The 26,166-nt window shown below is 45.1% G+C and overlaps 1 protein-coding gene and 1 long non-coding RNA gene across 2 annotated transcripts; one reads left to right on the top strand and one right to left on the bottom strand.

Moving 5' to 3' along the window:
- Window positions 1-1,226: 1,226 nt before the first annotated feature.
- Window positions 1,227-25,944, bottom strand: LOC115547946 (carboxypeptidase O-like). Its single transcript, XM_030362465.1, has 9 exons — window positions 25,756-25,944; window positions 20,970-21,009; window positions 20,409-20,510; window positions 18,770-18,874; window positions 15,919-16,035; window positions 14,225-14,318; window positions 13,595-13,797; window positions 3,860-3,944; window positions 1,227-2,138 (listed from the first exon to the last, which is right to left on the bottom strand). Exons 1-9 carry the CDS (start codon window positions 25,806-25,808, stop codon window positions 1,870-1,872), a joined length of 1,068 nt encoding a protein of 355 aa, XP_030218325.1. The 5' UTR covers window positions 25,809-25,944; the 3' UTR covers window positions 1,227-1,869.
- LOC115547947 (uncharacterized) lies at window positions 21,455-23,176 on the top strand. Its single transcript, XR_003977454.1, has 3 exons — window positions 21,455-22,219; window positions 22,719-22,813; window positions 22,900-23,176. It is a non-coding gene; the product is annotated as an uncharacterized LOC115547947 (long non-coding RNA).
- Window positions 25,945-26,166: the final 222 nt, after the last annotated feature.

Raw genomic sequence — 26,166 nt, 5'->3', positions numbered from 1 at the left:
ACAATAAAAATAGAATAACATTTTGTCAAATTCTTTGAGTTCCTTTATTCAAATTGAAGAGCTATAGCGTCCCCGTGATTGCAATCCACTTCGCCACGCTCCGTGTGTTGCGATATTCAAATGACATTTGAATCTGCAAAACGCAAAAAAAAAAGATTTGGCAAAACGTTTTGCAAAACATTTTCCAAAACGTAATCCAAAACGTTATCCAAAACGTTTTCCAAAAAGTAAATATGCAAAGTGGCAAACGTTTCAGCCAATCAGCGTCTGGCCGGGAACTACGTCACTTGCTCGTAATTTCCTTGTTCACGTTCGTATGTGTCTTGTATTGAACATGTATTCTTTGTTGCATTGAACATGTATTGTTTGTTGTATTGAACATGTATTGCTTGGTTTCTTCAATTACACCTCTAGTCAAGCAAACCAATATTTTATTATAAACCTTATTATTTTATTAGCTAAATGGCATATTTATACTCGAATCAGAAACCGCTTTTTGTTGTGTTTGAGAATGAAACCAGGCAATACATGGGGAATATTATATGTTCTAGAAATGGGAAAGCTATTAAAACACTTATTTATTTTTAAATATTTTTATTTAATTTAATGCTGCATTTTGTATTTTTTGTGTCTGTATTTTGTATGTCTGCCATTTCGGTACCCTCTGGCTGTTGTTGCATTGCTAATTGTCAATAAAATGTATTTAATAAAATAAAAAAACATTCGTATGTGTCAGGTCCATGGTCACCAATGGAGGTGATTATTGATACACTCCGAAGTTTGGCCGATGATGTGGAGAACAATCGTGTTGAAGACACAGATGCAGTAGATAGAGTGCGTGTTCTGGGATATAGGATAGACGACTTATCCTCACTGGTACGTTTTGACGCCAGTGTGTTTCAGGTGCTACAAGCACTGGGTGCGAAACATAGGGTCGGGACTCGGGAGACCCACCATGGAGATACCCTTGGAGGCAATAGGAAGTGACGTAGTTCCCGCCCAGACGCTGATTGGTTTATACGTTTGCCACTTTGCATATTGACTTTTTGGAAAACGTTTTGGATTACGTTTTGCAAAACGTTTTGCCAAATCTTTTGCAAAGTGTTTTGCGGATTGAAATGTCATTTAAATATCGCAACACACGGACCGTGGCGAAGTGGATTGCAATCACAGGGATGCTATAGCTTTTCAATTTGAATAAAGGAACTCAAAGAATTTGACAAAATGTTATTCTATTTTTATTGTTACAACTTTAGCAAATTTAATTGAGGATTGCATTGCCACTTTGCATATTAAAATACACTTTGAATAACGTATTTACAAATTACATTATAAAATTGCATAATGAATTTTCAATTGCATAATGTAATGATTTATTGAATTGCAAATTGCATTGCCATTTGAATTTTGCTACATTTATGCTTCCATACATTTCATCAAGTCGCCAAAGACTAATTTTAATTTTAAATCCACTCACAAAACCCCAAACCCGTTCCCCTCCTTCGCAGAGTTCATTGTTTGCGACAGTCACGCAGGTGGCCAACAGCGCCCCCCAGAGGGAGGTGGTGGCCACTGACTGCCGCCACGTTGAACTCGTGTTGGTGGACGTAGTGGTTGCGTCAATTGTGTTCATTGTGAAATTCTGTGAAATCTATTTAAATGTGAAAACTGATGTACATTAAAAATATTACAAATCGTGGAAATTAAAAAAATATTTCAAAATATAATATATCCTCATAATTTCATCAAGCCACCAAAAATATTTATAACCGTGAAATATCTTACAAAAAAATACTTTGATTCCTAAATAATTTCACCAAGCCACCAAGAGCAAATTGTGAAAAAAAAAAAATACAAATCGTGATAATTTCAAAAAGCGTTGTTTGCTACAGTGACGCATGTGGCCAACAGCACCCCCAACAGGGAGGCTGTAGCCACTGACACTGCCGCGTTGAACTGCTCGCGGTGGACGTGGTTGATGATGTGCATTGCCCCGGAGTAGGCCTCCTCGCAGGCTGGCTGGATCTGTTCCTCGGGGAGTTCGAAGCCGAAAGTCCCGTTGTCACGGAGTTCGAAGGTGAAGGAGTAGGGAATGCCGGCAAGACGGGCCCAATCCCGGGAAGATCCGGAGTTAGGGTCTGTAGAGAGGGAGGGGGGAGAGAGGGAGAGGGGTGAGGGGTAGAGATGGAGGGAGGGAGGAAGGGAGGGAGAGAGAAGGGGGGAGGTATAGAGAGGGGAGGGTGATAGGGAGAGAGATATGGAGGGGAGGGAGGGAGGGGGGTGTAGAGTGTGGGAGGGAGGGGGGGAAGAGGGAGGCAGGGGGATAGAGAGAGGGAGGGAGAGGAATGGGGGGAGGGAGGGAGGGCAGAGGGAGAGGGGGGAGGGAGAGAGGAAGGGAGGAGGGGTAGAGAGAGAGGGGGGGAGGGGTAGAGATAGGGAGGGAGGATAAAGGGGAGGTATGTTTATACCTAGATTAATGGTGCCATGTTTATTGAGCTCTTCTTTAGCGGTAAGTAGCACCAGCTGGGAGCACAGGTGAGTCTCAGAAAGTGAGACCTCTGCAGGTGAGACCCTAAAGGCCTTTTATGGTCCCAAGTTCCTGCAACGCAATGACCACGCAGATGCTTTGATTTTTGGGAGGCGCACGTCAGGCCCTTGCGGTGGACGCAAGGAGGGTCCGTGAAGCCTCGTGTACACTACATGCGTCCGTCGGCGGATGACCGAGGGAGTGTCTGACGTATAAGGGACTAGTCTTTATAGACGCAGCCTGCAGTCAATCAAATCGCTCCCCGCTCCATAGCCAATGTGTGGATATAAATACAAAAAATGACACAAACAACAGGTGACAAACAATCCTATCATTCCTATAGGGTTAGGGTTAGGGTTAGGGTATATATAACGGCCGGATTCTTACGGATTATTATATAACGGCCGGATTCTTCCTGCTTCTTCCTGCTTGTTATTTGCAAAATGCATCCAGTAGACACGTGGAGTGTATTTGCATAACCACGGACTGATGGCCTACGGATCCGGCGCTGCCTGAAAAGTTGAACATTTCTCAACTTTTTGACGCAGGCCACGGAACCAAATGGACGGACGGACCCACAATGCACTTTGCGGACGCCCCATGCAAAGTCAATGAGATCAGGGGACGGACAGAGGTAGTGTGAACAAGCCCTAATGGTTCCACGTCGACGCAATGCAAGGGGGTTAACGGAACCATTATGTCCTTGCAGACCCTCCTTGCGTCCACCACAAGGGCCTGACGTGCGTCTCCCAAAATTGTTAACCTTGCATCGAGGCGACGCAGCAGCAAGGGCTGTGATTGGTCCGCTCACTAAAACCCGACGCAGAACCACAACATGTTCACGTCTCATCGAAGCGTCTGAACGTTTTGGGGAAATAATGAAATTGCAATTATTTCAAGCAATATTGCGATTGAGCGTGCGATTTTCTTTTAAAGTTACTTATGTTTTGTATTATTCACTGAACAAGCAATAAATCATTCTTTAGTATGACCAACACAACCCTGGAGGCAGTCAACATATAATCTGCTCTTCCCTTTAGGCCAGGACATTGTGTTGAGATGAATTGATTTTGTAACATCTTTATTTAACTATTGAATTGTAAAAGAAAAATAAGTACGAATCTTACTGACCTCCAGTCAGTAACAGTAGCAAATTACAAAATAATATAAAGAACCCCCCCCCTCGGTGCGTCTGTGTGTGTAAGTTTGTGTGTGCGTGTAAATGTGTGTGTGTGTGTGTGTGTGTGTGTGTGTCGGAAACTGTGTGTGTGTGTATATGTGTGTGCGTACAGACGCGTGTGTGTATGTACGTGTGCGCCCCCCCACACTTACACAGTATGTCGGGCGAGGTCCCGACCCTGTAGCTCATCCCATGGACCTTCTTCATCTCCGCCGCCGCCGCCAGACCCACCTTCATCTAGAGAGAGAGAGAGAGAGAGGGAGAGGGAGGGAGGGAGGGGGAGGGGAGGGAGGGGGAGAGAGAGAGAGAGAGAGAGAGAGAGAGAGAGAGAGAGAGAGAGAGAGAGAGAGAGAGAGAGAGAGAGAGAGAGAGAGAGAGAGAGAGAGAGAGAGAGAGAGAGAGAGAGAGAGAGAGAGAGGAGCAAAGAGGGAGATAGAGAGAGAGGGAGGGGACGGAGAGAGAGGGTAGAGAGAGTTGGGAAGGGACGGTAGAGAGGGAGGGAGGGGGTTACTTTATTTTTAACCGTTTTGTGTAACGTAGGTTGAATAATAAGGACATGGTATTTATCCGGCTGGTGGTGCTGATGAAATCTATGGTCCTTTAGCGCCCTCTCCTGGTTGGTAATGGCAACTGAAGATCTCCACAAATGTTAATTTGCGGAGATGAAAAGAAAGAATACCACTCCTTTGGCGCCTTCTCGTTGTAGGTAAGGGCAACTCTTCTAAATCCTGGCGGACACGATTCAGCACTTCCTGTATTGTACATTTGAGCCTTGATTGCAGTGACGGTTCCTTAGAGGAGGCAACGGAGGCAACGCCTCCTCGTGATTTTCCAAAAAAAATAAATAATAATTATTAAAAGGTATTTATTTTTCAAAATTATCTATGTGCTATGGGTGTTTATTACTGAATAATTACATGAAAATGTTGAAAATGTAAAAAATAAAATGCGAATTGCCTTTGCAAGGCCGGAGGCTGCCGACATTACTCTCAGTATGTTGTGTCCAGGGCTAGCCACTGAAGGGAGGCAAAGAGGTCAAAACTCACTTTGGCCGCCTTTGAGAATAGAAAATAACCAATCACAATGCAGTTTCACTGTTGCGAGGTAAATCATCTATACCATGTTAAACATAGGAAGGGAGGCCAGCCTCATCTACTCCTTGCAGCCAATCACAAATCAGCATTTTTTAAAATTATGTTCTGAGCAAAAGAGCGTTCTTTCTAGTCAGTTGCCGCGGCTAACAAAGATAACGATTAACAAAGATATCCACATGGAGGAGAATATAATTCAATATCTACAAGAACACAAATTTTCGAGGCTTTGTTTGGGAAAAACAGAAAAGGCTGATTTGGAATAATTATTCAAAACACACAAAAAAATCTGTCCGACTGGCTGCTGCCTAAGATTTCGTTAATTATATCGTAGTGAATACATGTATCATAATTCACCTTCACCTAGTGTTGTTCTAGAATCTATATGTTGCATGCATATTAGTGGTGGATTTAATGATTCGTATCCGTGTGACCCAGTTCGCGTGATTCAGTTCGCCAAGAGGAGTCGTTCGCGAATCGTTTGTCGTTCGTTCGTTCAGTCAAGTTTCCGGTAGCACTAACTCGCCATTGAATGTACGCCATTGCACGGTTCTCAGCTGAGTCAGTAAGACTCAGTGGATTTAGTGCTACCGGAAACTCGTTCGTTCGTTCAGTCGAGTTTCCGGTGAATCGAATGGTGAACGAGACGAACGAGAGAAACAAACCGGTTCGGTTCGTTCGTCCTAAAGACTTGTTCATTCGAACCGGTTCGCGAACGAACGAGCCAACACTAATGCATATCGTTTACTCTGTCGTGGTTGTTCAGGGATTGTTGTCCCATTAAAGGTTAGTTTAATCGTTTTCTAACAAAATAAACGAGTCACACATTTGTGTACTCAACGTGGGAAATTGTCTCTTTCCAATTAACACAATTTCGACAATATTATATTTATATGATTGGAAGATAGTGTCGTTGACCCTGCATGCTGCCATGCATTACATTTAAGCAGCACGCACCTTGAATGAAGTTTACTTTATGAAGTTGAACTTTGTCTGCCTTGCACTCTGCTGATACACTTTTAAGTGTCTAGTTTATTTTAGTTATTATCCTCTCTAACGGCGCCTCCAAACGACGCGTCACGCCAGTATGTTTTTTTTTAAAGTTGGGTAGGCCTACTGTGGAGGTGGGGCGGCGTCTGGCCTGCAGGGGGAGTATGGAGCACCGGGTCTGCTGGGGTGATGGGGTCTGATTGCGGACAGGTGTCTGCAATCTGACCCAATCAGGAAGTGTGTATTTATGTGCCTGCTTGTCTTTCAGTCAGGGCTAGAGAGAGAGAGGAGGAAGACGCTCTCTGCGAGCCAGAGAGAGCGTCGTAAGACCAGGAAACGGACGGATTGAACAGTGAAACGTTGTCCTTTTGTTCGTGTGTCTTTGAGTTTGTGTAATAGAAGTGGAAATAAACGGGAGTTCGCTCTATTTCCACAAAGAACTGTGTCCTGACTCCGTGAACCCGTTACACTGGAGCCCAATGTGGGGCGGAGTCAAGTATGGATCCATCATCATTGGCCAGTGTCCTCGGACACCTGGCACAAAGAGCGGAGAGACAGACCGAACTGCAGCAGGCCCAGAACTAGGTCCTGGTGGAGCTGGCCCGCTCCTTGGCCACCGACCGGGAGGCCATGCGGGAGCTACTCGGCTCCGGAGAACGCGGCGGGGAAACCCGACCGCGGCGACATATATACATCCCCAAGATGGGGGAGGCCGACGACCCAGAGGCCTTCCTGGAGACCTTCCAGGGGGTGGCCGAGGTCTCAGAGTGGCCGCCGCAAGAGTGGGTCCACCATCTCCTGCCTCTGCTGACGGGAGAGGCCCAGCTCGCGGCCCACAGCCTACCAGCGGCGGCTGGTAGTTTGACACCATCGCCAGGGCTATCCGGGACCGGTTGGGCCTAAACCCGGAGGAACATCGCCGCCGGTTCCGGGCCCTGGCCTTCAACGACGGCGACCGGCCCTTCACCTACGCCCAGCAGCTGCGGGACCAGGCGAGGAGGTGGCTGGGCCCGGGAAACACACACCGGAGGAGAAAGTGGAGCAGGTGGCCCTGGAGAGGTTCGTCGAGGGGCTTCCGACCAGAACATCAACGTGGGTCCGATACCACCAGCCCGGGAGCCTCTTGGTGACCGTCAACATCGCGGAGGGCCACCTGGCTCCCCCGCTGTCGGACCGACGACCACCGATCCCGAGCCCGCGGACCAGTGCGGCAGCCCTGCAGCGGGACAGGCCCACCCCGGGGCCGAGGGCGACATGGGGGGGGGGGGGTCCCAGTCAGGAGCAGGCACCTTCCCACCCCGTCCTGCAGACGGGCACTCAGATGGCAGGGGAGGCTTGTTGGCGGTGTGGACGGCCGGGCCACCTTCGGCGGGACTGTCTGTTGATGGAGGTGGGCCAGGTCGTCCGCGTCACCGGTGCCCCGGTTCTTCCCCACGGTCCCGGCGAGGCGTACCGTATCCCGGTGAGGATACAGCGGGGTACGTACCAGGCGCTGTTGGATTCGGGGTGTATGCAGACCATGATCCATCAGCGCCTGGTGCGATCCGAGGCATTGATAGAGGCATCGAGCGTTTCGGTGAGATGTATACACGGGGATGTTCACACGTATCCCTTGGTCCCTATCGAAATTCGTTATGGGGGGAAAACGCATAGAGTCAACGCGGCGGTTAGTTCGAGCCTCACGCACCCCCTGATTCTAGGGTTAGATTGGGCTGGGTTTCCAGGGGCGGTTAGCAAGTCTACGGGGGTGCGGACACGACAGATAGGGACATGTAGGTCATGCGCTGTGTTCTGTGCCGATGCAAGGGTGTCCGACGCTGATCAGGAATCAGGGGAGGAGGCGGGAGGTTCTCAACCCGAGGTCCGAGCGCCGAGATTCCCACCGGCGGTGGGCAGTCTCGTGACGCTCTCGTGACGCTACTTTACGCTCAGCCTTCGACCAAGTGATTGCTATTGATGGTTCGAGGGTACAGCCAGACCAGTGTTAATTTTGTCAGCTATTTTAGATTTAGTCTTAGTCTTACTCTTTTGACGAAAATGCTTAGTATATTTAGTCACATTTTAGTCATTGTTTTCCTTTGTAGTTTTAGTCTAGTTCTAGTCGACGAAAAGTCCTTACATTTTAGTCAACTTTTAGTCATTACTTTTAGTCAAAATGTTTTCTCTTTTTAAACTAGTTCAATTAGGCTAACCCTATATAGGCTATATGGACACCTGCTAAGTTGTTCCACTCAAATAGAGTACTAAAGTGAAAACGTTACGTTGTCCTGGCAACCGGATTTTCAGTTCTAAACAACCGAACGAGAGATGGCGTTCTCCATTGCTTCCATGTGTTGTTTCTTTCAAAATTAAAATAAATCAATTTCAAGAGGTGAAAATCACTACCAATCGAAAAATGTCGAGGCGTTCATGTATTCCCCTGGGGTATTAAAAGGAAAAGTTTGTAAACGTTAGTTTAGTTTAGTTTTTTTTTTAATATGAAGACAATCTATTCTCAATATTACTTACATCATTGGTAAAGCAAACTCCCAAATCAATTCGCAAAAAGATTGTTCCTTTTCTATAAAAGGTTTGTGTGGCATAGGATTTCCCCTTGTTAATTTGGTTTGTGTAGAACCGAAAATCTGTTGCTCTCGAAACGTGACGTCACACTTTAGTACTCTTGTCTGTTCAGCCTTCAATACGATAGCTGGTAAATTGTGAAAAATGCATTATACTGTAATCAGAAAACGCGGTTATATGCTAGAAACCCTATAGTATCTTGGGTATAAAGGCTGGGACGAATTTCAAAGTCCGCCTTATGTTGAAGTATAGACCGTGGCGATTCCCATTGAAACGAATGGCGCGGTGATTTTCTTCAAAACGAGAGCCAGTAAATTGTGAAAAATGAATTAAACTGCAACCAGACAGCGCGGTTATATGCTATAGACCCTAGTATCTGTGGAATAAAAGCTGGGAAGAATTTCGAATCATGTACAATGCATAACGTTAGCTCATAGCTGAGTGGACCATGCCTCCCGTTGCCAAGTCGTAGGTCCGTCCAATTTACTGGAGGAGTGAACAGTTGCATAAGAACCTTACGGGAGTGTACTGATTGGAAAATATTGTGCATTTTGAATGTCCAAATAGCACACCAATAACATTTTGTCCTGTCTCGTCTCGTCAACGAAAACAAAATGACATTTCGTCATCGTTTTTATTATCACAGATCTATTTTTAGCTCGTCAACGTCTCGTCTTAGTCACGGAAAAAAGGTAGTTGAACATTTTTCGTCATATTTTTCGTTAACGAAATTAACACTGAGCCAGACGCAGTGCTGACTTACCCACACTTTGTGGTCGTTAGGGATAGGCTTTATCGGGTGGGTCGTGTCACCGAGAGTGAGGAGATTTTTACCCAGCTGCTGGTACCCAGGAGCCGCCGGGAAATGATTTTCCAGGCGGCGCATTACAACCCAATGGCGGGCCATTTGGGGTACGAGAAGACACTAAACCGGATAATGGCTCGATTCTATTGGCCGGGGATTCGGGCGGAAGTGCGTAGGTGGTGCGCCTCCTGCCCCGAGTGCCAGTTGGTGAATCCCCCCGCCATCCCCAGGGCTCCCTTGCGGCCCCTTCCCCTGGTGGAGGCTCCATTCGATCGCGTGGGCATGGACATTATCGGGCCATTAGAACGTTCCGCACAGGGGTATCGATTTGGGTTGGTCCTGATCGACTACGCAACCCGATACCCGGAAGCAATTCCGTTGCGCTATATCTCTGTGAAGAGTGTTGCGCAGGCATTGTTTCATGTCATATCGTGGGTGGGAATCCCAAAAGAGATTCTCACTGACCAGGGCACCAATTTCATGTCACGCACGATGAAGGAACTTTACGGGTTGTTGAAGGTCAAGGCCATCACCCAGCCACTGACGGCTTGTGTGAGAGGTTTAACCGGACGTTAAAGTCCATGATCCGGAAGTTTGTACTGGAGTATGCTCGAAATTGGCATCAATGGCTAGACCCTCTGTTGTTTGCGGTGCGGGAAGTTCCTCAGGCTTCCACAGGGTTTTCCCCATTCGAGTTGCCCTATGGGCGCAGGCCCAGGGGCGTCCTGGACCTCATTAAAGAAAACTGGGAGGAGGGGTCCAGCGACAGTAAAAACGAAATCCAGTGCGTCATGGACTTGCGTGCAAAGCTCCACTCACTCGGGGTAATGTCACGTGAGCATTTGCACCAAGCCCAGGAGAATCAGAAACGCCTGTATGACAGAGGGACTGGATTACGCGATCTTACACCGGGGGATAAGGTCCTCGTTCTGCTGCCCACCTCTAGCACCAAATCACTCGCGAAGTGGCAAGGTCCCTTTGTGGTCACACGGCGAGTCGGGGACGTGGATTACGAGGTAGTGCGGCCAGACCGGGGCGACTCCCGACAGATCTACCACATCAATCTGCTCAAAAGGTGGATTGATGTGGTCCCGGTCGCGTTCGCCACGACACTACCGGAGGGAGAGGAGTTTGGACCGGAAGTCCCTACTCCGGGGCCTGTCCCTCCGGTCGGCCGAGGAGAGGATCTGTCGGCGAGTCAGGCGGAGGACAAGGGGCAGTCTGCAGCTCCAGTTCGCCGACGTCTTTTCGCCCCTGCCTGGTCGCACCCCGTTAATAACTCACAACATCGAGAAGCAACCCGGGTTAACGGTGCGGACAGGTCCCTACAGGCTGCCCGTCCACAAGCAAGACGTGGTACGGTGCGAATTGGCAGCAATGTTACAGTTGGGCGTCGTCGAGGAGTCCCACAGTGACTGGTGCAGTCCAGTCGTGCTGGTGGGGAAGCCGGACGGGTCTGTCCGGTTCTGTGTCGACTACCGTAGGGTGAATGCGGTGTCAAAGTTCGATGCCTACCCAATGCCTCGGATCGACGAGCTAGTGGACCGGCTTGGCATGGCCACGTATTATACGACCCTGGACTGCACGAAGGGCTACTGGCAGATTCCGTTGTCTCCAGCAGCCTGAGAAAAAACTGCGTTCTCCACTCCGTTCGGTCTTTACCAGTTCAAGGTGCTTCCGTTCGGGTTGTTCGGGGCCCCGGCCACGTTTCAGCGACTGATGGACCGTGTGTTACGGCCTCATGCTGCATATGCTGCTGCCTACATAGATGACATTGTCATCTATGGTGACGAGTGGGGGCAGCAGGTGGCGGCAGTCCTTCAGTCGCTGAGACGGGTGGGGCTCACGGCCAACCCGAAGAAGTGTGTGATCGGGCGGAGGGAGATTCAGTATCTGGGGTTCCACCTGGGGCGGGGGAAGGTCCGGCCGCAGGTCGGTAAGACCGCGGCGGTCGCCGCCTCCCCTCGACCCAGGACCAAGAAGGAGGTGAGGCGGTTCCTGGGGCTGGCGGGTTACTATCGGCAGTTCCTGCCGAACTTCTCCGACCTGGCCAGCCCCTTGACCGACCTCACCCGGAAGAGGGCCCCAGATACAGTCCAGTGGTCGGAGCCATGCCAGGTGTCATTTGAGGCTATTAAAACATCCCTCTGTGGGGAAGCAGTCCTGTGTGCTCCTAATTTTGCTCTCCCTTTCTCCGTCCAGGCAGACGCGTCGGATAGGGGGTTGGGCGCGGTCCTGACCCAGCAGGTGGTGGGGACCGACCGTCTGGTGCTGTACCTGAGCCGCAAGCTGTCGGACCGCGAGGGTCGGTACAGCACAGTAGAGAAGGAGTGTCTCGCAATCCAGTGGCCGGTCGGTGCCCTTCGCTACTACCTGCTGGGTCGCCAGTTCACCCTCTACTCCGACCATGCCCCCCTCCAGTGGCTACACCGGATGAAGGATGCCAACACGAGGATCAGGTGGTACCTCGCGTTGCAGCCGTTCAATTTCCGGGTGGCCCACAGGCCGGGGCCGCAGATGGTCATGGCAGACTTCCTCTCCCGTCCCGGGGGGGGGGGGGGGGGAGTAGGTTTACGGCCGGATGGGTCCCCGGCCTGTGTCAGGCGGTGGGGGTATGGAAATAAACGGGAGTTCGCTCCATTTCCACAAAGAACTGTGTCCTGACTCCGTGAACCCGTTACACCTACGCTTTAGAAAAGACATGCATGTGCGGGTGCACTGCGCGTGTTCATGAATGAGCGTTCATGTTTGCCTCCCTGGTGAGCTCGGCCAGGAACCGCTACTGGACGAAAATCAAAGCAAACAAAGTACTGTATATATTGACCCTAATGTGTATATACTTCCTCATACTGATTAACAGTTCAGTAAATGATTGATCCCTATGCTGTAAATAACCTGAGAGAGCCCTTAAATTATTCAGCTCTTTCTATAACTAGTAAGAGTTCTTCAGACTTTCATAGCCTTACAGTCACTAATGTATGACAGATTACTTTTCTACGAAAAACCTCAAATTATATTTCATAAATGGTAAACGGACTGCATTTATGTAGCTCTTTTCTAACCAGAGTCACTCTAAGCGCTTTACATTGCTGCCTAAAGTTCACCCATTCAAACACACATTCACACACCGACGGCGGAGCAGACCCCTCAGGACGACAGCCAGCTCATCAGGGAGCAGTCAGGGTGAGGCGTCTCGCTCTGGGACACCTCGGCACTCACCTCGGATCGAACTAGCAACCCTCCGGATACCAGTCAATCCACTCCACCTCCTGAGCAACATGCCTTAAAAATCACACCTTTTAGATTTGTGTGAAATTTCCGAAAAACCAAAAGGTCAATATCTTTACAAAATATACTTTTAATAGAACCATCAGTATAGTGTCAGCGGTAAGGATTGATCGCCGTTACCAGTTCATCCTAGTTACTAGTTTGTTGAAGTTACTAGGGCTGAATGATTTGGGCCATTGGTTCTCAAAGTGCGGCCCACAGGCCAATGGCGGCCCGCGAAAAATCTTTTTTATTTTTATTATTATATCAATATTAATTTAAACAAATATAAATAAATATAAAGAGAAAAATTGACTCTCTCTAGCTTTCAATTAAATCCTTTTACATTTTGTTAGTTTTAATCCGACTGTACATTACTTTGAAAGGCTGAACCTCAGTTTCGTGATTTAGACCTCACTTGACCTCACACCCGGAGGTCCACGGTGCAATGTTTTTTTTGACCACTGGGATGCTGACGGCGTTTCCCGCCAATTTTTTTTTTGCCCTCAGTTGTCAAAACTTTGAGAACCCCTGATTTGGGCGAAATAAACAAATTGCGACTTTCGACCAATATTTGTGATTGCGATTTAAAATGTGATTTTTCTTTTTTAAAGTTCCATTATGTTCTGTTTTATTCCCTAAACAAGAAATAAATCATTCTATTGTATGACCAACACAACACTGGAGGCATTCAACATATAGGGTGAGGGTTAGCAGCCTTTGCGATTTGCAAAATCGCTTTCTATTACATTGCGATGTCGGATTGATTTTGATCAATCTTTCAGTAGTTACCAGTTCGTCATAGTAAACAGTCCATCATAGTCATGGTTACCAGTTGGTCCTAGTTGGGCGTGTTGGGGTTGCCGTAGTTACCAGTTGGTCGTTGTCATAGTTACCAGCTCTTCCTAGTTGGACACTGAGGTTGGGGTTGCCGTAGTTACCAGTCGGTCGTAGCCATAGTTACCACCTGGTCCTAGTTGGGCGCGGTGAGGTTGGGGTTGCCGTAGTTACCAGCTCGTTGAAGTCATAGTTACCTGTCGGTCGTAGTCATAGTTACCAGTCAGTCGTAGTCATAGTTACAAGTTCATCGTAGTTCGGGGCGGTGAGGTTGGGGTTGCCATAGTTACCAGTCGGTCGTAGTCATAGTTACAGTCGGTTGTAGTCATAGTTACCAGTTGGCCGTAGTTTGGCGCAGTGAGGTTGGGGTTGCCGTAAGGCACCAGGATGAGCTGGCCGTACGAGTGGATGGTGAGGAAGAGGAGCACGTCTGCCTTCCTCTGCTCCAGGTAGCGCGTCACACTTGCCGCCTCGGGCGACGACAGGGCAGCCGTGCCGCCGTACGTCTCTGAGCAACAGTTGGTCGACACGCCGATCGCTGGACACAGGACGAACGACACGTCTGATCTTGGTGCTTTCCCCAGATGGTGTTCAGCCGTTACAAGCCGTTTGAAAACCTGCCTTTTCCTGTGTTTTAGTGACCTCACAGGTGGATGTGTCCACCTAGATGTACGCTGGATAGATCAGTCTACCAGCCTACCAAGTGGACTGTAGCAAACGTTGCACGCCTAGGTGGACACGCCCACTTGTGATGACACTAAAACACAGAAAGGCACATCTCTCTCTCTCTCTCTCTCTCTCTCTCACTCACTCACTCACTCACTCACTCCCATGGATACACCTTGGTCGAGGGGAAGTGTTCGTCATCAATTACGGTTGCTGGCTACTCAAATTGCGTAACCTTTAGTAGTTAGTTTTCAGGAAATAAACTGAATTCGGAAACCACCTCAAGGTTTTTCACTTACTGCCCCAGGTGACGTTGAAGTTGCGGTTGAGGTCAGTGCCGTAGCAGCTGCAGCTGCCGGTTCCAGGAGAACGGTTCTTCCTCCACAGACGGGTCTGCAGTGGGAAAACCACAAAGTACGTTAGAAAGGCATGGATCTTTTTCCAAACAACTATACTAACTCCTGTCCCACACTCCAGTCCAGTAGTGGTGGTATTGCACCAGAAAGCTAGTCATCAATAGCTATATGGGGATTATTTGTTTATCAACATGGCGGATGCGGGCGCAGAATGGTGGCAAAAATAAAATCTGTTTGACCTGTTGCCATCATTATCTCTGTGTGGTTCATTTGCAGTTGCGGTGTTAATTGGTGATGTCAGCTTACTGTTACATTAAACTGTAATCAGACGACGCAGTTATATGCTATGGAACCTAGTGTCTGTGGTATAAAGGCTGGAACGAATTTCGAATTATAAATATGTACCCTTTATGTTGAAAGTATCGGCCGTCGTGATTCCCATTGAAATGAATCTGCGGTGATTATTCTTCAAAACGAGAGCTGATAAATTGTGAAAATTAATGAGAACTGTAATCAGACAACGCGGTTATATGCTATGGACCCAAGAGTATCTGTGGTATAAAGGCTGGGACGAATTTCAAATTATAACAATCCATAACGTTAGCTCCCTCGCTCATAGCTCAGCGGACTAGAATACCTCCCGTTGCCAAGTCAAAGCTCATGTCCGTCTTATGTGAAAAACGTTATATCTGGATTGTAAAACGCTTGAAAATATAAATGAATGATCTCTATTTATTTTCTTTGGCAAATGACTATGGTATAAGCGGGATAATGCCCTTCGAGGTGTCAAAAACATGTTTGATCGATCATAATTAAAGGGGACTACTTTTTGAGGGAGATGAACTCAAACAAAGTATAGCCTGCATTTAACAAGCATGTAATACGAATAAGAAAAAGCATAATTATTAAAGTATTTTAATTGTTTGATTATGTTGGCAAGCAAGAAGTAGAAGAAATGGGATAATCAGTCTTATTCAAACGTTATTTCAACCAACCACACAAGCCATGATTGCGTCTCTTTCTTCAAAAGACATGCGCGTAGAGCGGTGAGTGACGTAGATAGACGTAGACTGATAATCCCTCTATAGACGCCATCGTTTAAAAATATAGAAGAAGAAGTCAAACGATGGCTGCGAAACAAAATAAACACAAAAATCACGGCCACGGCATTCAAAAGTCTGGCATTTTTCACACTAAACCTGTCTAGTGATGTGGTTATTTGCACATTGAGCAAAATTCCTACAAGAACGACAGCAATGAATGAGCATTTGTAAATAAAACAGCCTGGAATGCATAGCGCTCACTCTCTCTCGGGCGTGAACGGGAAGAGCCCCTAAGGCAAAGTCTAAAGAACTAGAGTTATAATAACGTAACTATCGTTCTTTTAACTTTCTCCCCTTTCCCACCGTGGAATATTCCATTAACAAGCATTGAAACGAAATGTGTTTTAGTGATTGATACCCAGGTGTCACTTAATAGAATATGACACAAATTAGAGAACTTTTCTTTCATCAAGACTATCTAAAATAAACATTAGATTAGTCGATTAAAACCTGCTAAATTATTCATTTCAAAAAGAATAGTTTGGGACAGCCCTACTGTTAACCTTGAGACCCTGGTGTCTTGGCCGTACTGACCCCGTTGAGCCAGGAGTAGATGTATCCGTCCACGTTCAGGACAGGGGTGACGTAAAAGTCCATCTCCTTCATCATCGCTGCCATCCTGCTACCGTGGACTCTGTACTCCTGCAGGATCTGTTCGAGGGTGGGAGGGAGAGGTCAGAGCAACGGGAGCTTACGCAAGCCTCACGCTTTCTCTTCATTGCACTACACAGATTTTGACAGAGACTGAGGACTTTATTGTTAGATGTTATATATATATACTATATATATATATATATACATGCGCTATTGGCCTGCTTGCACTGTTGGTGTATGATGGCATAAGAATGTGAGACCTAAGTTGCTGCAGGGTGTTAATAGTAGGGAGGGATAGTTATGTGAATAAAATTGATACAAAGCCACCTATGGAAGCATATATGTAGCAAAATTCAAATGGCAATGCAATTTGCAATTTGCAATTCAATAAGTAATTACGTTATGCAATTGAGAATGCATTATGCAATTTCATAATGTAAATTGTAAATACGTTATTCAAAGTGTATTTTAATATGCAAAGTGACAATGCAATCCTCAATTAAATTTGCAAAAGTTATCGCACCCAGTGCCTGTAGCACTTGGGAAATCTTTGTGTTTATCACACTGGCCTCATAACGTACCAGTGAGGATAAGTCGTCTATCCTATCTCCCAGAACACGCACTATATCTACTGCATCTGTGTCTTCAACACGATTGTTCTCCACATCATCGGCCAAACTTCGGAGCGTATCAATAATCTCCATTGGTGACCATGGCCCTGACACATACGAACTAAAAGTGAACAAGGAAGTTACGAGCAAGTGACGTAGTTCCAGCCCAGACGCTGATTGGCTGATACGTTTGCCACTTTGCATATTGACTTTTTGGATTCCTCTTTGGATTCCGTTTTTGATTCCTCTTTGGATTCCGTTTTGGATTCCTCTTTGGATTCCTCTTTGGATTCCGTTTTGGATTCCGCTTTGGATTCCGTTTTGGATTCCGTTTTGGATTCCGTTTTGCGGATTGAAATGTCATTTGAATATCGCAACACACGGAGCGTGGCGAAGTGGATTGCAATCACGGGGACGCTATAGCTTTCCAATTTGAATAAAGGAACTCAAAAAATTTGACAAAATGTTATTCTATTTGTATTGTTATAACTTTTGCCAATTTAATTGAGGATTGCATTGTCAATTTGCATGTTAAAATACACTTTGAATAACGTATTTGCAAATTACATTAAAATTGAAAATGAATTGTCAAATGCATAATGTAATTGCAAATTGCATTGCCATTTGAATTTTGCTACATATATGCTTCCATAGCCACCAGTGGCATCACTGTTATTTGAAAGCTGGTGGGCAGGATGTCTTTGAAATGGACTGGGGGGGGGAATTAGGATGATTACAGGGGCGCAGCACTGAAGGGGGCGCCCCAGAGGACATTGATGGTATTATTAAAACGATATGCAAAAAAAAAGGTTTTTTTTTCGGAATTAATCATCAAATCCGAAAATGAAAATGATTTGTTTCTCCATTTTCACAAAATCATAAGAAAGTCTTCACCCTATTATCACCCCTCTCATTTGTCATTATTTGGTACAGCCCAAGTCTTACGATACTGCAGAGCAAAGTAGCAGCCATGCAGATCGTTGTGAAGCAAGGGCAGACTGCTAGTGTCTTAAACTAGCAGTCTAAAGTCAGTTTGTGTGTATCCCGGTCGGTTAAATTAAGAAGTCAGGTTGTCAGGGGAGGAAAGAGAGAGAGGAAACAGCTCAAAGCAGTCGACAGTTCGTCCCCCAGTTTTTTACCAAGAAAGGTATATTTCTTCCTCTACACTTTCCCAACAACTGTAGCTAAAATAATTACAGCCTGCACTGGATGATAAAACTGAAAAAATCGTTTGCATTACCATTCACATGATATCCAATAGCCTACCTATTTACAAAAAGCCTACATTATTTTTACAAGTCGAGCGGACTATTTGATATCTCCCGTATGCAGGCGTTGCCAAGCAAGTGGCCATAGCGTCTTCATAGGGTCAACGTCTTTCCTAGGTGTAAATTAACCCTTTTTTAACATGATTAACATTCCATGCTGCTTGCCAGCATGATAATAACATTGTGGTAAACAGATTTTGAATATTTTGATTGGCTGCATTGGATACTTACATTTTTGCTGACTTTTAAGTTTTAAGTCAGCTAAAATTACAAGTAGTCTACCCTTAGATTAATAGCTGCTATTTATTGTAGGCTAATGCAGCAAATCAAAACATACAAATACATATTTAGTCATGCCCAGCTCAAACCAATCAAATAGACTGTTGACAACATTGTTTAATATGTTCAGATAATTATGAGACATTATGAATTATATGATGTATCTTAGAGTCAGGGCCCTCTTCAAGCCATGATGAACCCACATAATAAACCAGTGAGGTTGAAATAGAAGAAGGGGAGAAGGAGGACAGTCTAAGTAGAATCTGTATGTCTGTCTGTATATCTGTCTGTCTCTCTCTGTCTGTTGTTGCCGACCTGTTTGACGAAGTACTGACAGAAGTCTGGGTCGTCATCATTCCCTGGATTCTGGGTTCCCTCCCTGTCTGTCTCTATGTCTCTCTGTCTGCCTTTATTTCTCTCTGTCTGCCTGTCTGTCTCTATTTCTGTCTGTCTGTCTGTCTGTCTGTGTCCCTCTCTGTCTGTCTTTCTGTCTGTCTGTCTGTCTGTCTGTCTGTCTGTCTGTCTGTCTGTCTGTCTGTCTGTCTCTCTCTCTGTCTCTCTCTCTGTCTCTGTCTCTGTCTCTCTCTCTGTCTCTGTCTCTGTCTCTGTCTCTCTCTCTCTCTCTCTCTCTACCTGTTTGATGAAGTACTGGCAGAAGGCCGGTGAGATCCACTCCCGGGCATGGATCCCGCAGTCCATCCAGGCGACCTTCTTCATCGCCCCTGTCCTCTCCCCGATCTGAAGAACAAGAAGGAATATTTAAGGCAAGGCAACTTTATTGACACAGCACTTTTCTTACACAGGTAGACTCAAAGTGCTTCCATACAATAAAATGAAATACAAAAATAGATGAGTAAAAGTTAACAAAGCAAAGTTAACCCGTTAAACACAAGGGGCCCTATCTTGCATCCGGCGCAAGTGACTTAGTCACTGGCGCATGTGTCGTTGCTAGTTTACAACTGGCGCAGAGCGTTCTTTTCCCACCACCGCCACTCGGTATATCAGGGATTGATCATGCGCCCCAAGGGGCGGTTCGGCGGAAGGAGGAGGCGTGTTCTGGCGCAAACGGTATTTTGCCGTTTCTGAATACCATTGCGCTACTGACCAGGAAATACCTTGTTTAAAGTCAGTGGCGCGTTGTTCAGATGCTATTTTAAGGGCGCATGCATACATGTGCATGAGATGCATACGGATTGCTTGTGCACCTCGCGCATACACTTTGCTTCTCCCATCTACCTAGCCGCACATTCTTGGTAAATCATTTGGGAAAGAACAGCTGATGCAGAGGTAATAAGTTGTACTTTTAAATCAATGCATCTGCAAACACCGTACAGCAAACACATATTTTCTTGACAGAGACATCGTGTAGGCCTACATGCCCATAACTTTTAGGATTGATGAGTATTTGATCGTGAAAAACATTGTTTTACCGCGAGTGAGTGTTAAAAATAATGAATGAATGCGGGCGCGTGTGTGTGCTCTGTTTAAACACACGCAAACTAAACACGTAGCGCATAATACAATCAATGGCAATGTCTATTACTGTGGGGACACATGCATTTTAGGATAGCATACAATACTGATAAGAAACAATGTTTATAATGTATTGCGTATATCATTAAATATAACCACAGTTACCGCATATCATATGTTATATCATATACGTTTTCTTTGCCGAAATTTATTTGAGGACTCAGTATTTCTGAAGTTGTGGAAGAAAACCCCTTATTCCATGTGTGAATTAGGCCATATTATTTGGCAATAAACGGAGCCATTTGCAGTTTGAAATTCATGTGCATCTGTCTCATCGGAGACTGCAGACGCGCTGTCAGAATATCAACTCGTCCGATTCAAATGCGCTCATGGCTCTTAAAGGGGATGGGAGCTGGCACTCTCATTGGTTTGTTGGACGTTACGCCCAAACCACACCTACGGGTAACTAGGCTGCTTCAGACCAACCCTTTTGACACTTGCGCCGCGCCGCAAGTGTCATTTATCCGCCTGTAAAATAGCGATAGCGCCGTAGAACCGCCCACAAAGCTACTTGCGCTTTGTGCTTCCCACTTGCGTTTCAGACCGTTAAAATAGGGCCCAAGATGTACCTGGCCACATCACAAATTGGCGGAGACCTTCTAAGAAATTATCAAATATTTCCCAAGTTATTCCCTCTGCCCTGTATTATATTCACTCTGCGCTTTTATGAAAATGTTTCGTTTTCAAGGCGTTTCTCTTCGTAACGAGTTAACGTAAAATAAAAGGAGAAGCATTTCACCCTGAGCAAGTTGATGTCTCTCTTCTCGTAGGTCTGGCCGTAGCGCTCAATAGACACGATGTCCGGGTTGTCAATCAGAATCCCGGTCATCCAGCTGTCAATCTGTGGGTTCCAAAGGCATCGCAAGAAAGTGCGATGGAAATATTAAACTTTCGGACCATTTATTTAACCTTTTATTTCCTTATATTCTTATTATGAATATTTTTATTATTATTATAAACATTCATATAATACAAACCTTTTATATTTGCTATAATTTTAGATTTAGATTCCGGAAACTTTTTTAAAATCAATAATAAAATATGAAACTTTCATAACATTTTTTGAAGCTATTATCTAAATATCTTCTTATAATGATGAATATAAGAATATAAAAATTGATTCCTGTGCCTCTGTACGTTACATCGAAATTTAATTTAATGTTCTTTCTGATAAAGTGCGCTTTCTTTTCGGGAAGGTGAATGTTAGTATGTGTAGTATGGATGTGAGATTGTTGTGAATATCTGTTTGGGTTTGATTTTGGGCGTCTGTGTTAGTGGAAGAGTGTGGATGGATTCTCACCTCAGTATAGGGGTGGTAGACGTTGTAGTCATGAATTGCTCTGTTGAACACACACACAAACACACACACACACAGACACACATATTGTCGAACACACACACACACACACACACACATATTGTCGAACACACACACACACACACACACACACACACACACACACACACACACACACACACACATATCCGTACACACACACACACACACACACACACACACACACACACACACACACACACACACACACACACATTCACACACAAACACACACACAAACACAAACACATATCCGAACACACATACACACACACACACACACACAAACACACACACATATCCAAACACACACACATATCCGAACACACACAGACACACACACAAACACACACAAACACACACACATATCCGAACAAGCACACACACACACACACACACACACACACACACACACACACACACACACACACACACACACACACACACACACACAAACACACACACACACACACATGCACATTAACATTTATTTAACCAGTTAAAAATGTAATTATTTTATTAATTAAAATCAATTTCAAGACCTGGGCCCGGATTCACAAAAGTGTTCTTAAGATAAAAATTAAGAAGATTCTTCAGAAAAAATATAAGAAGTTCCTAAGAATCTTCTTAAACGCTATTCACCATTTTTTTCTTAAGAATTGTCGATTGTCTTACGAACTTCTTAGTTTTCTCACTTAGGATGTTCTTAGATTTTTATCTTAAGAACGCTCGCAAGGTTTTTGAACCAACAGTTGACCGACAGTTGAGAGAAATTGATTTGTGAAAAAAGGAGGACATCGCCTGTAAATGAAGCTTTAACTTCTCCAAACAGGAGTTGGAGGTGATGGTCGAGGAGATCATCATCCGAAAAAGATTATTGTTTGGCAAGCTAGACAGTATGATAACGTCGGAAAACAAAAAGAGGGCGTGGGCCAAAGTTGCCCAGACTGTATCTGCAGTGGCGGATATAGGTATCGTTTGCGATGTCAACGCTGTAAAACAAAAAAGTGGGCTGACATCAAATCTATTGTAAAAAAGAATGGAACGGAGAGGGCAAGAGAGTTGAAAAAAAACTAGAGGAGGGAAGACGACAATCCAGCTGGACCCACTGGAGGAGAAATTGTTGGGGTCGATTGCCGAAATGTTAGTTGAAGGAGTAGATGGAGGAGTGGACACTGGAGAACCGGGAGAAGACGATAGCCTGCAAGCAGGAGGTAAGCCAATCAAGACTGTCAACTGTTGTCTAGCGCTTGCTAGTTATTATGATGACCATGAAACCATAGAGAAGAGAGACCACTATTGATTGAGTTACGTCTCAGATGACCGCAGTTTACCTAGGCTTGGTTACTTTGACCGTGACAATTTGTTTCCAGCCTACCAAAACGTAGAACTAGCTGCTATCACAACACTAGCTGCCACTAGACTGGCGTTGGCTGTGTTGTTGTCAAAGAAACGAGCTGTTAGACTGGCGGTGGCTGAGTTGTTGTCAGTGTTTAGTGTAGATGTATCTATTTATTGGTTACAAGTAGTTCAGCTATTGGCCCCATGGGTTGTAAGCTGTCAACAACATTGTGTCCTGTGAAAAGTGTTTGATAAACTGAATAAACCTTATGCCATTTAGCTTACCGAGCAAGCACTCACCCTGCTAATGTAAGTTGTTTTAGCCAGCTGCATCTAACATCACATTTCTTTGTTTCTGTTGCTTTTCTTTAGATACTTTGGTCGTAATAGCAGTCAACCAGGATGCAGAACAATCCCACACAATCAATGCAGCTGAACCAACCCAAGCCCTTACAAACCATCAAAACGTAAGTTAATAAGTGTATCTGACACTAACTGTTTTACCTAACCATACATTTTGATACTGTTTAATTTACAATCGTTCCACTCACAGCTGTTACAGAGTCCCGGGGATGACCTGACATTATCCCAGCTATTCTCGGAAACCTTTCATACACCTGCCACATCCAGAAGCAACACGGAGGACATGGTCTCCCTTCAGCGTCAGCTTTTGGAGGAAGTTAAAATGCTGAGGCATACTCCGGAGCAACTCCTGCAGGTGGAGAGGGAAAAGCTGCTCGTCGAGAGGGAGAAGCTTCACCTTGCCCAAGCCAAGTTTGATTTAAAAAAAAATGAATGTTGAACCTAGAATAAAATAGCAATCACTCAGAGGTTTTCATGTGTTGTTTATTGTGGTTTTTCTTCACATGAATCTCCTCCTTATGAGGCCTTGTCTCACTTGCATGCCAGTGTTACATGGGGCAGGGACTGGGACATCTCCCTCGGGGGGCATCATCTTCTGGGATGTCAGGGATTGGCAAGCGGTACATAATGCAGATGTTGTGGAGGATAAAAGCACAGGTAATCATTTTACATGCCCTCTCAGGAGTGTTAAACCTAAACCTTGACTTCACTACCCCACTGCACCTCTCCACAACACTACGCGTTTTTCGTTGTGCCCGGCTGTAGCGCTCATCTGGTTCTGTTGCTGGGTGAAGGATGGGTGTCATCAACCATGGTCTTGAGGCCTAGCCACCGTCTCCTGTCATAGCGGACATTAGTTAGGGCAATACAGTATGTTTTTGTTTTAACCTAAAGTAGAATTCATGTGTAGTTCTCACCTAACAACCAACCACCGGGCATTTCTCCCTCATTAAGTTTAATGCCTGTTCCTGAATTCATAAGAACAAAGGAGTCGTGGGTGCTACCCGGCCACTTCGCAACAAGGTCTGTCACTCGGAGCGTTGCATCACATATGACCTGTGTGTTTATCGAGTGGAATTTTTTCCTGTTCACAAAGGCCTCCTCCTCATCATTTGGTGCCTATGGAATTAAAATGTATGGATAATTCATACTTAAGGTAACGCTTCAAGCACCACGTGAAATGTTTTTTGATTCAAGCTGATACGTTCATAAACAGCATAAACAGATTTGCAAAAAAATTCAAATAAATAACATTATCTTACTTTGATTGCAATATGTGTCCCATCAACTGCCCCCAGCACATTTGGAAATCCGGCTACTTCAAAAAAATGCTGTTTGGTTCGAATGCATTCTGCGTCTGTTGCTGGAAACTTGATGAACTGCCGTGCTCTTCTACAGAGTGCATTTGTAACATCTCTGACCACTCGGCTAACGGATGATTGGCTCACACCCAGGGTGCCCCCCACCACCATTTGAAAAGACCCAGAGGCAAAAAATCTCAGGGCAGCCATAATTTGCGTTACAACTGGAAGGGGTGACGATCGCCTTGTTTTCCTTTTCAGGTCATTTGATAGCATATCTGCTAAATAAATAATTGCAGGCCTAGGGAGCCTATATTGTCTAATCAACATGTGATCAGGGAGCATAAGCAGATCCATTCTGCCTTGGTGGATTTTCCTCCCTAACTGCCACCCAAAGAACTTCCATCTAAAAAAAAAAGAGTAATATGATTTCAGTGACTTGGCCTACTGAAATGATCTAATAATCTAAATAAATACAACTGCCTTCTTGATATACTTAAGAGAAAATTGAAGTATAATCAAACATCCTTGATAACTATTACTTCTCAACACTGTCTGGTATTATCAATAGTAAATGACAGAGTTTAGGCCCATTTCATTTAATATTATATTATATAATATATATATAATAGTATGACAAGCTTAAATTCACAACATTGTTTAACATATAGTCTTGGGTTAAGCAATATATTAATTAATTAATATAAATGTAATATAGATATGTTTAAAGAAAGACTTACCTTTTAACTGCAGCTGGTTTAAGACTGGTGAAGGGTTATCTTAAAGTTGTGAAGAAATTTGAGAAGAAATTCAAGAACTTTGTCTTCAAGAATCTCATTTGTTCTTAAATACTTTCTTAGGAAAAAACTTAGGAACTTAGGAAAAAAGTTAAGAAGAAAGTTGAGAAAAAAGTTAAGAAGAAACTAAGAAATTCTTCAAGAATATCAAATCTTCTTAAATTTTGTCTTAAGAACATAGTTAAGAAAAAAGTGCTACTTAAGAACTTTTTCCTTCGTAAGAATGCTTTGTGAATCCGGCCCCTGGCCAAGGTGGCAGCATAGAACAGACAACACAGGTATGTTTCATGCAAAGAAACCCCACAATTTACAGAAATTAAAAGACATTTTGGGGATTTCAAGTAAGGCATTATACACAGGTACAATGTCCAATACTTCCACACAATAAGTCGTTAAGTAACGAGCCAAAGGCATCATATCTCTTTCAAACGTTCAGGGTCAGTGTACAATGTTCTCATGACCTTAACGCTATCTTTACAGATCAGAAAAAGCGCTAGCTTCGTCTGTTTGGACTTAAAAGTCAGCCCTTACAACCCTTTTTAAGTTCTCTCTCTCTCTCTCTCTCTCTCTCTCTCTCTCTCTCTCTCTCTCTCTTTCACACTGAATCGCTATCTCTGAGTTTCTCCCTCTGTCTCTTTCGCTCTGTCTCTCTCTCTGTCTCTCTTTCTGTCTTTATCTCTGAGTCTTTCTCTCTGTCTCTATCTCTCTCTTTGTGTCTCTCTCTCTCTCTCTGTCTCTATCTCTGAGTTTCTCTCTCTCTGTCTCTCTCTCTCTCTGTCTCTGTCTCTGTCTCTCTCTGTCTCTGTCTCTCTCTCTGTCTCTCTCTGTCTCTCTCTCTCTCTCTCTCTCTCTCTCTCTCTCTCTCTCTCTCTCTCTCTCTCTCTCTGAGTTTCTCACTCTCTGTCTCTCTCTTTCTCTCTCTGTCTCTCTCTATGTCTCTCTACTCACCTCGTTGCCGCTCCCATCTGCAGGAGCAACATCCCCACAAGCGCCAACATCATCTTAAAAATCTTTCAGGCCTCGTCCCTTAAACTAGTCTCTCGGAGGTCCTGGACACGATGTGTATGTGTGTGTTTGTGTGCGCTCAGAACCTAGCACTTGACTTGTCGGAGTTGGGGCGATTGGTTAGACCCTCGATGTTATCTCCAGGGCGGAGTCTGGTGAGGTCAATGTGTCGTTGGAAATAGTGGGATGAATTTGTTAACCGATGACGTGTATGTTTGTGTTTGTTTCTCCTTGTGTGTGTGTGTCTTTATGTGTGTTTGTGTCTCTTTGTGTGTGTGTGTGTGTGTGTGTGTGTGTGTGTGTGTGTGTGTGTGTGTGTGTGTGTGTGTGTGTATGTGTGTCTCTTTGTCTGTG

Source organism: Gadus morhua, chromosome 7 (genome assembly GCF_902167405.1).
Source record: "Gadus morhua chromosome 7, gadMor3.0, whole genome shotgun sequence".
Classification (NCBI taxonomy): domain Eukaryota; kingdom Metazoa; phylum Chordata; class Actinopteri; order Gadiformes; family Gadidae; genus Gadus; species Gadus morhua.
Note: the sequence above shows the minus strand (reverse complement) of the source record. Positions and strands in the feature narration are given on the sequence as shown.

What these genes read in the sequence shown, in the direction of transcription:
- LOC115547946 (XM_030362465.1), bottom strand. Translation starts at nt 25,808, where the DNA reads ATGATGTTGGCGCTTGTGGGGATGTTGCTCCTGCAGATGGGAGCGGCA. An exon ending in TCTACCACCCCTATACTGAG is followed by an intron (nt 20,511 to 20,969) that starts GTGAGAATCCAT and finishes TGGAACCCACAG; the next exon opens with ATTGACAGCTGGATGACCGG. An exon ending in TCTACTCCTGGCTCAACGGG is followed by an intron (nt 14,319 to 15,918) that starts GTCAGTACGGCC and finishes TTCCCACTGCAG; the next exon opens with ACCCGTCTGTGGAGGAAGAA.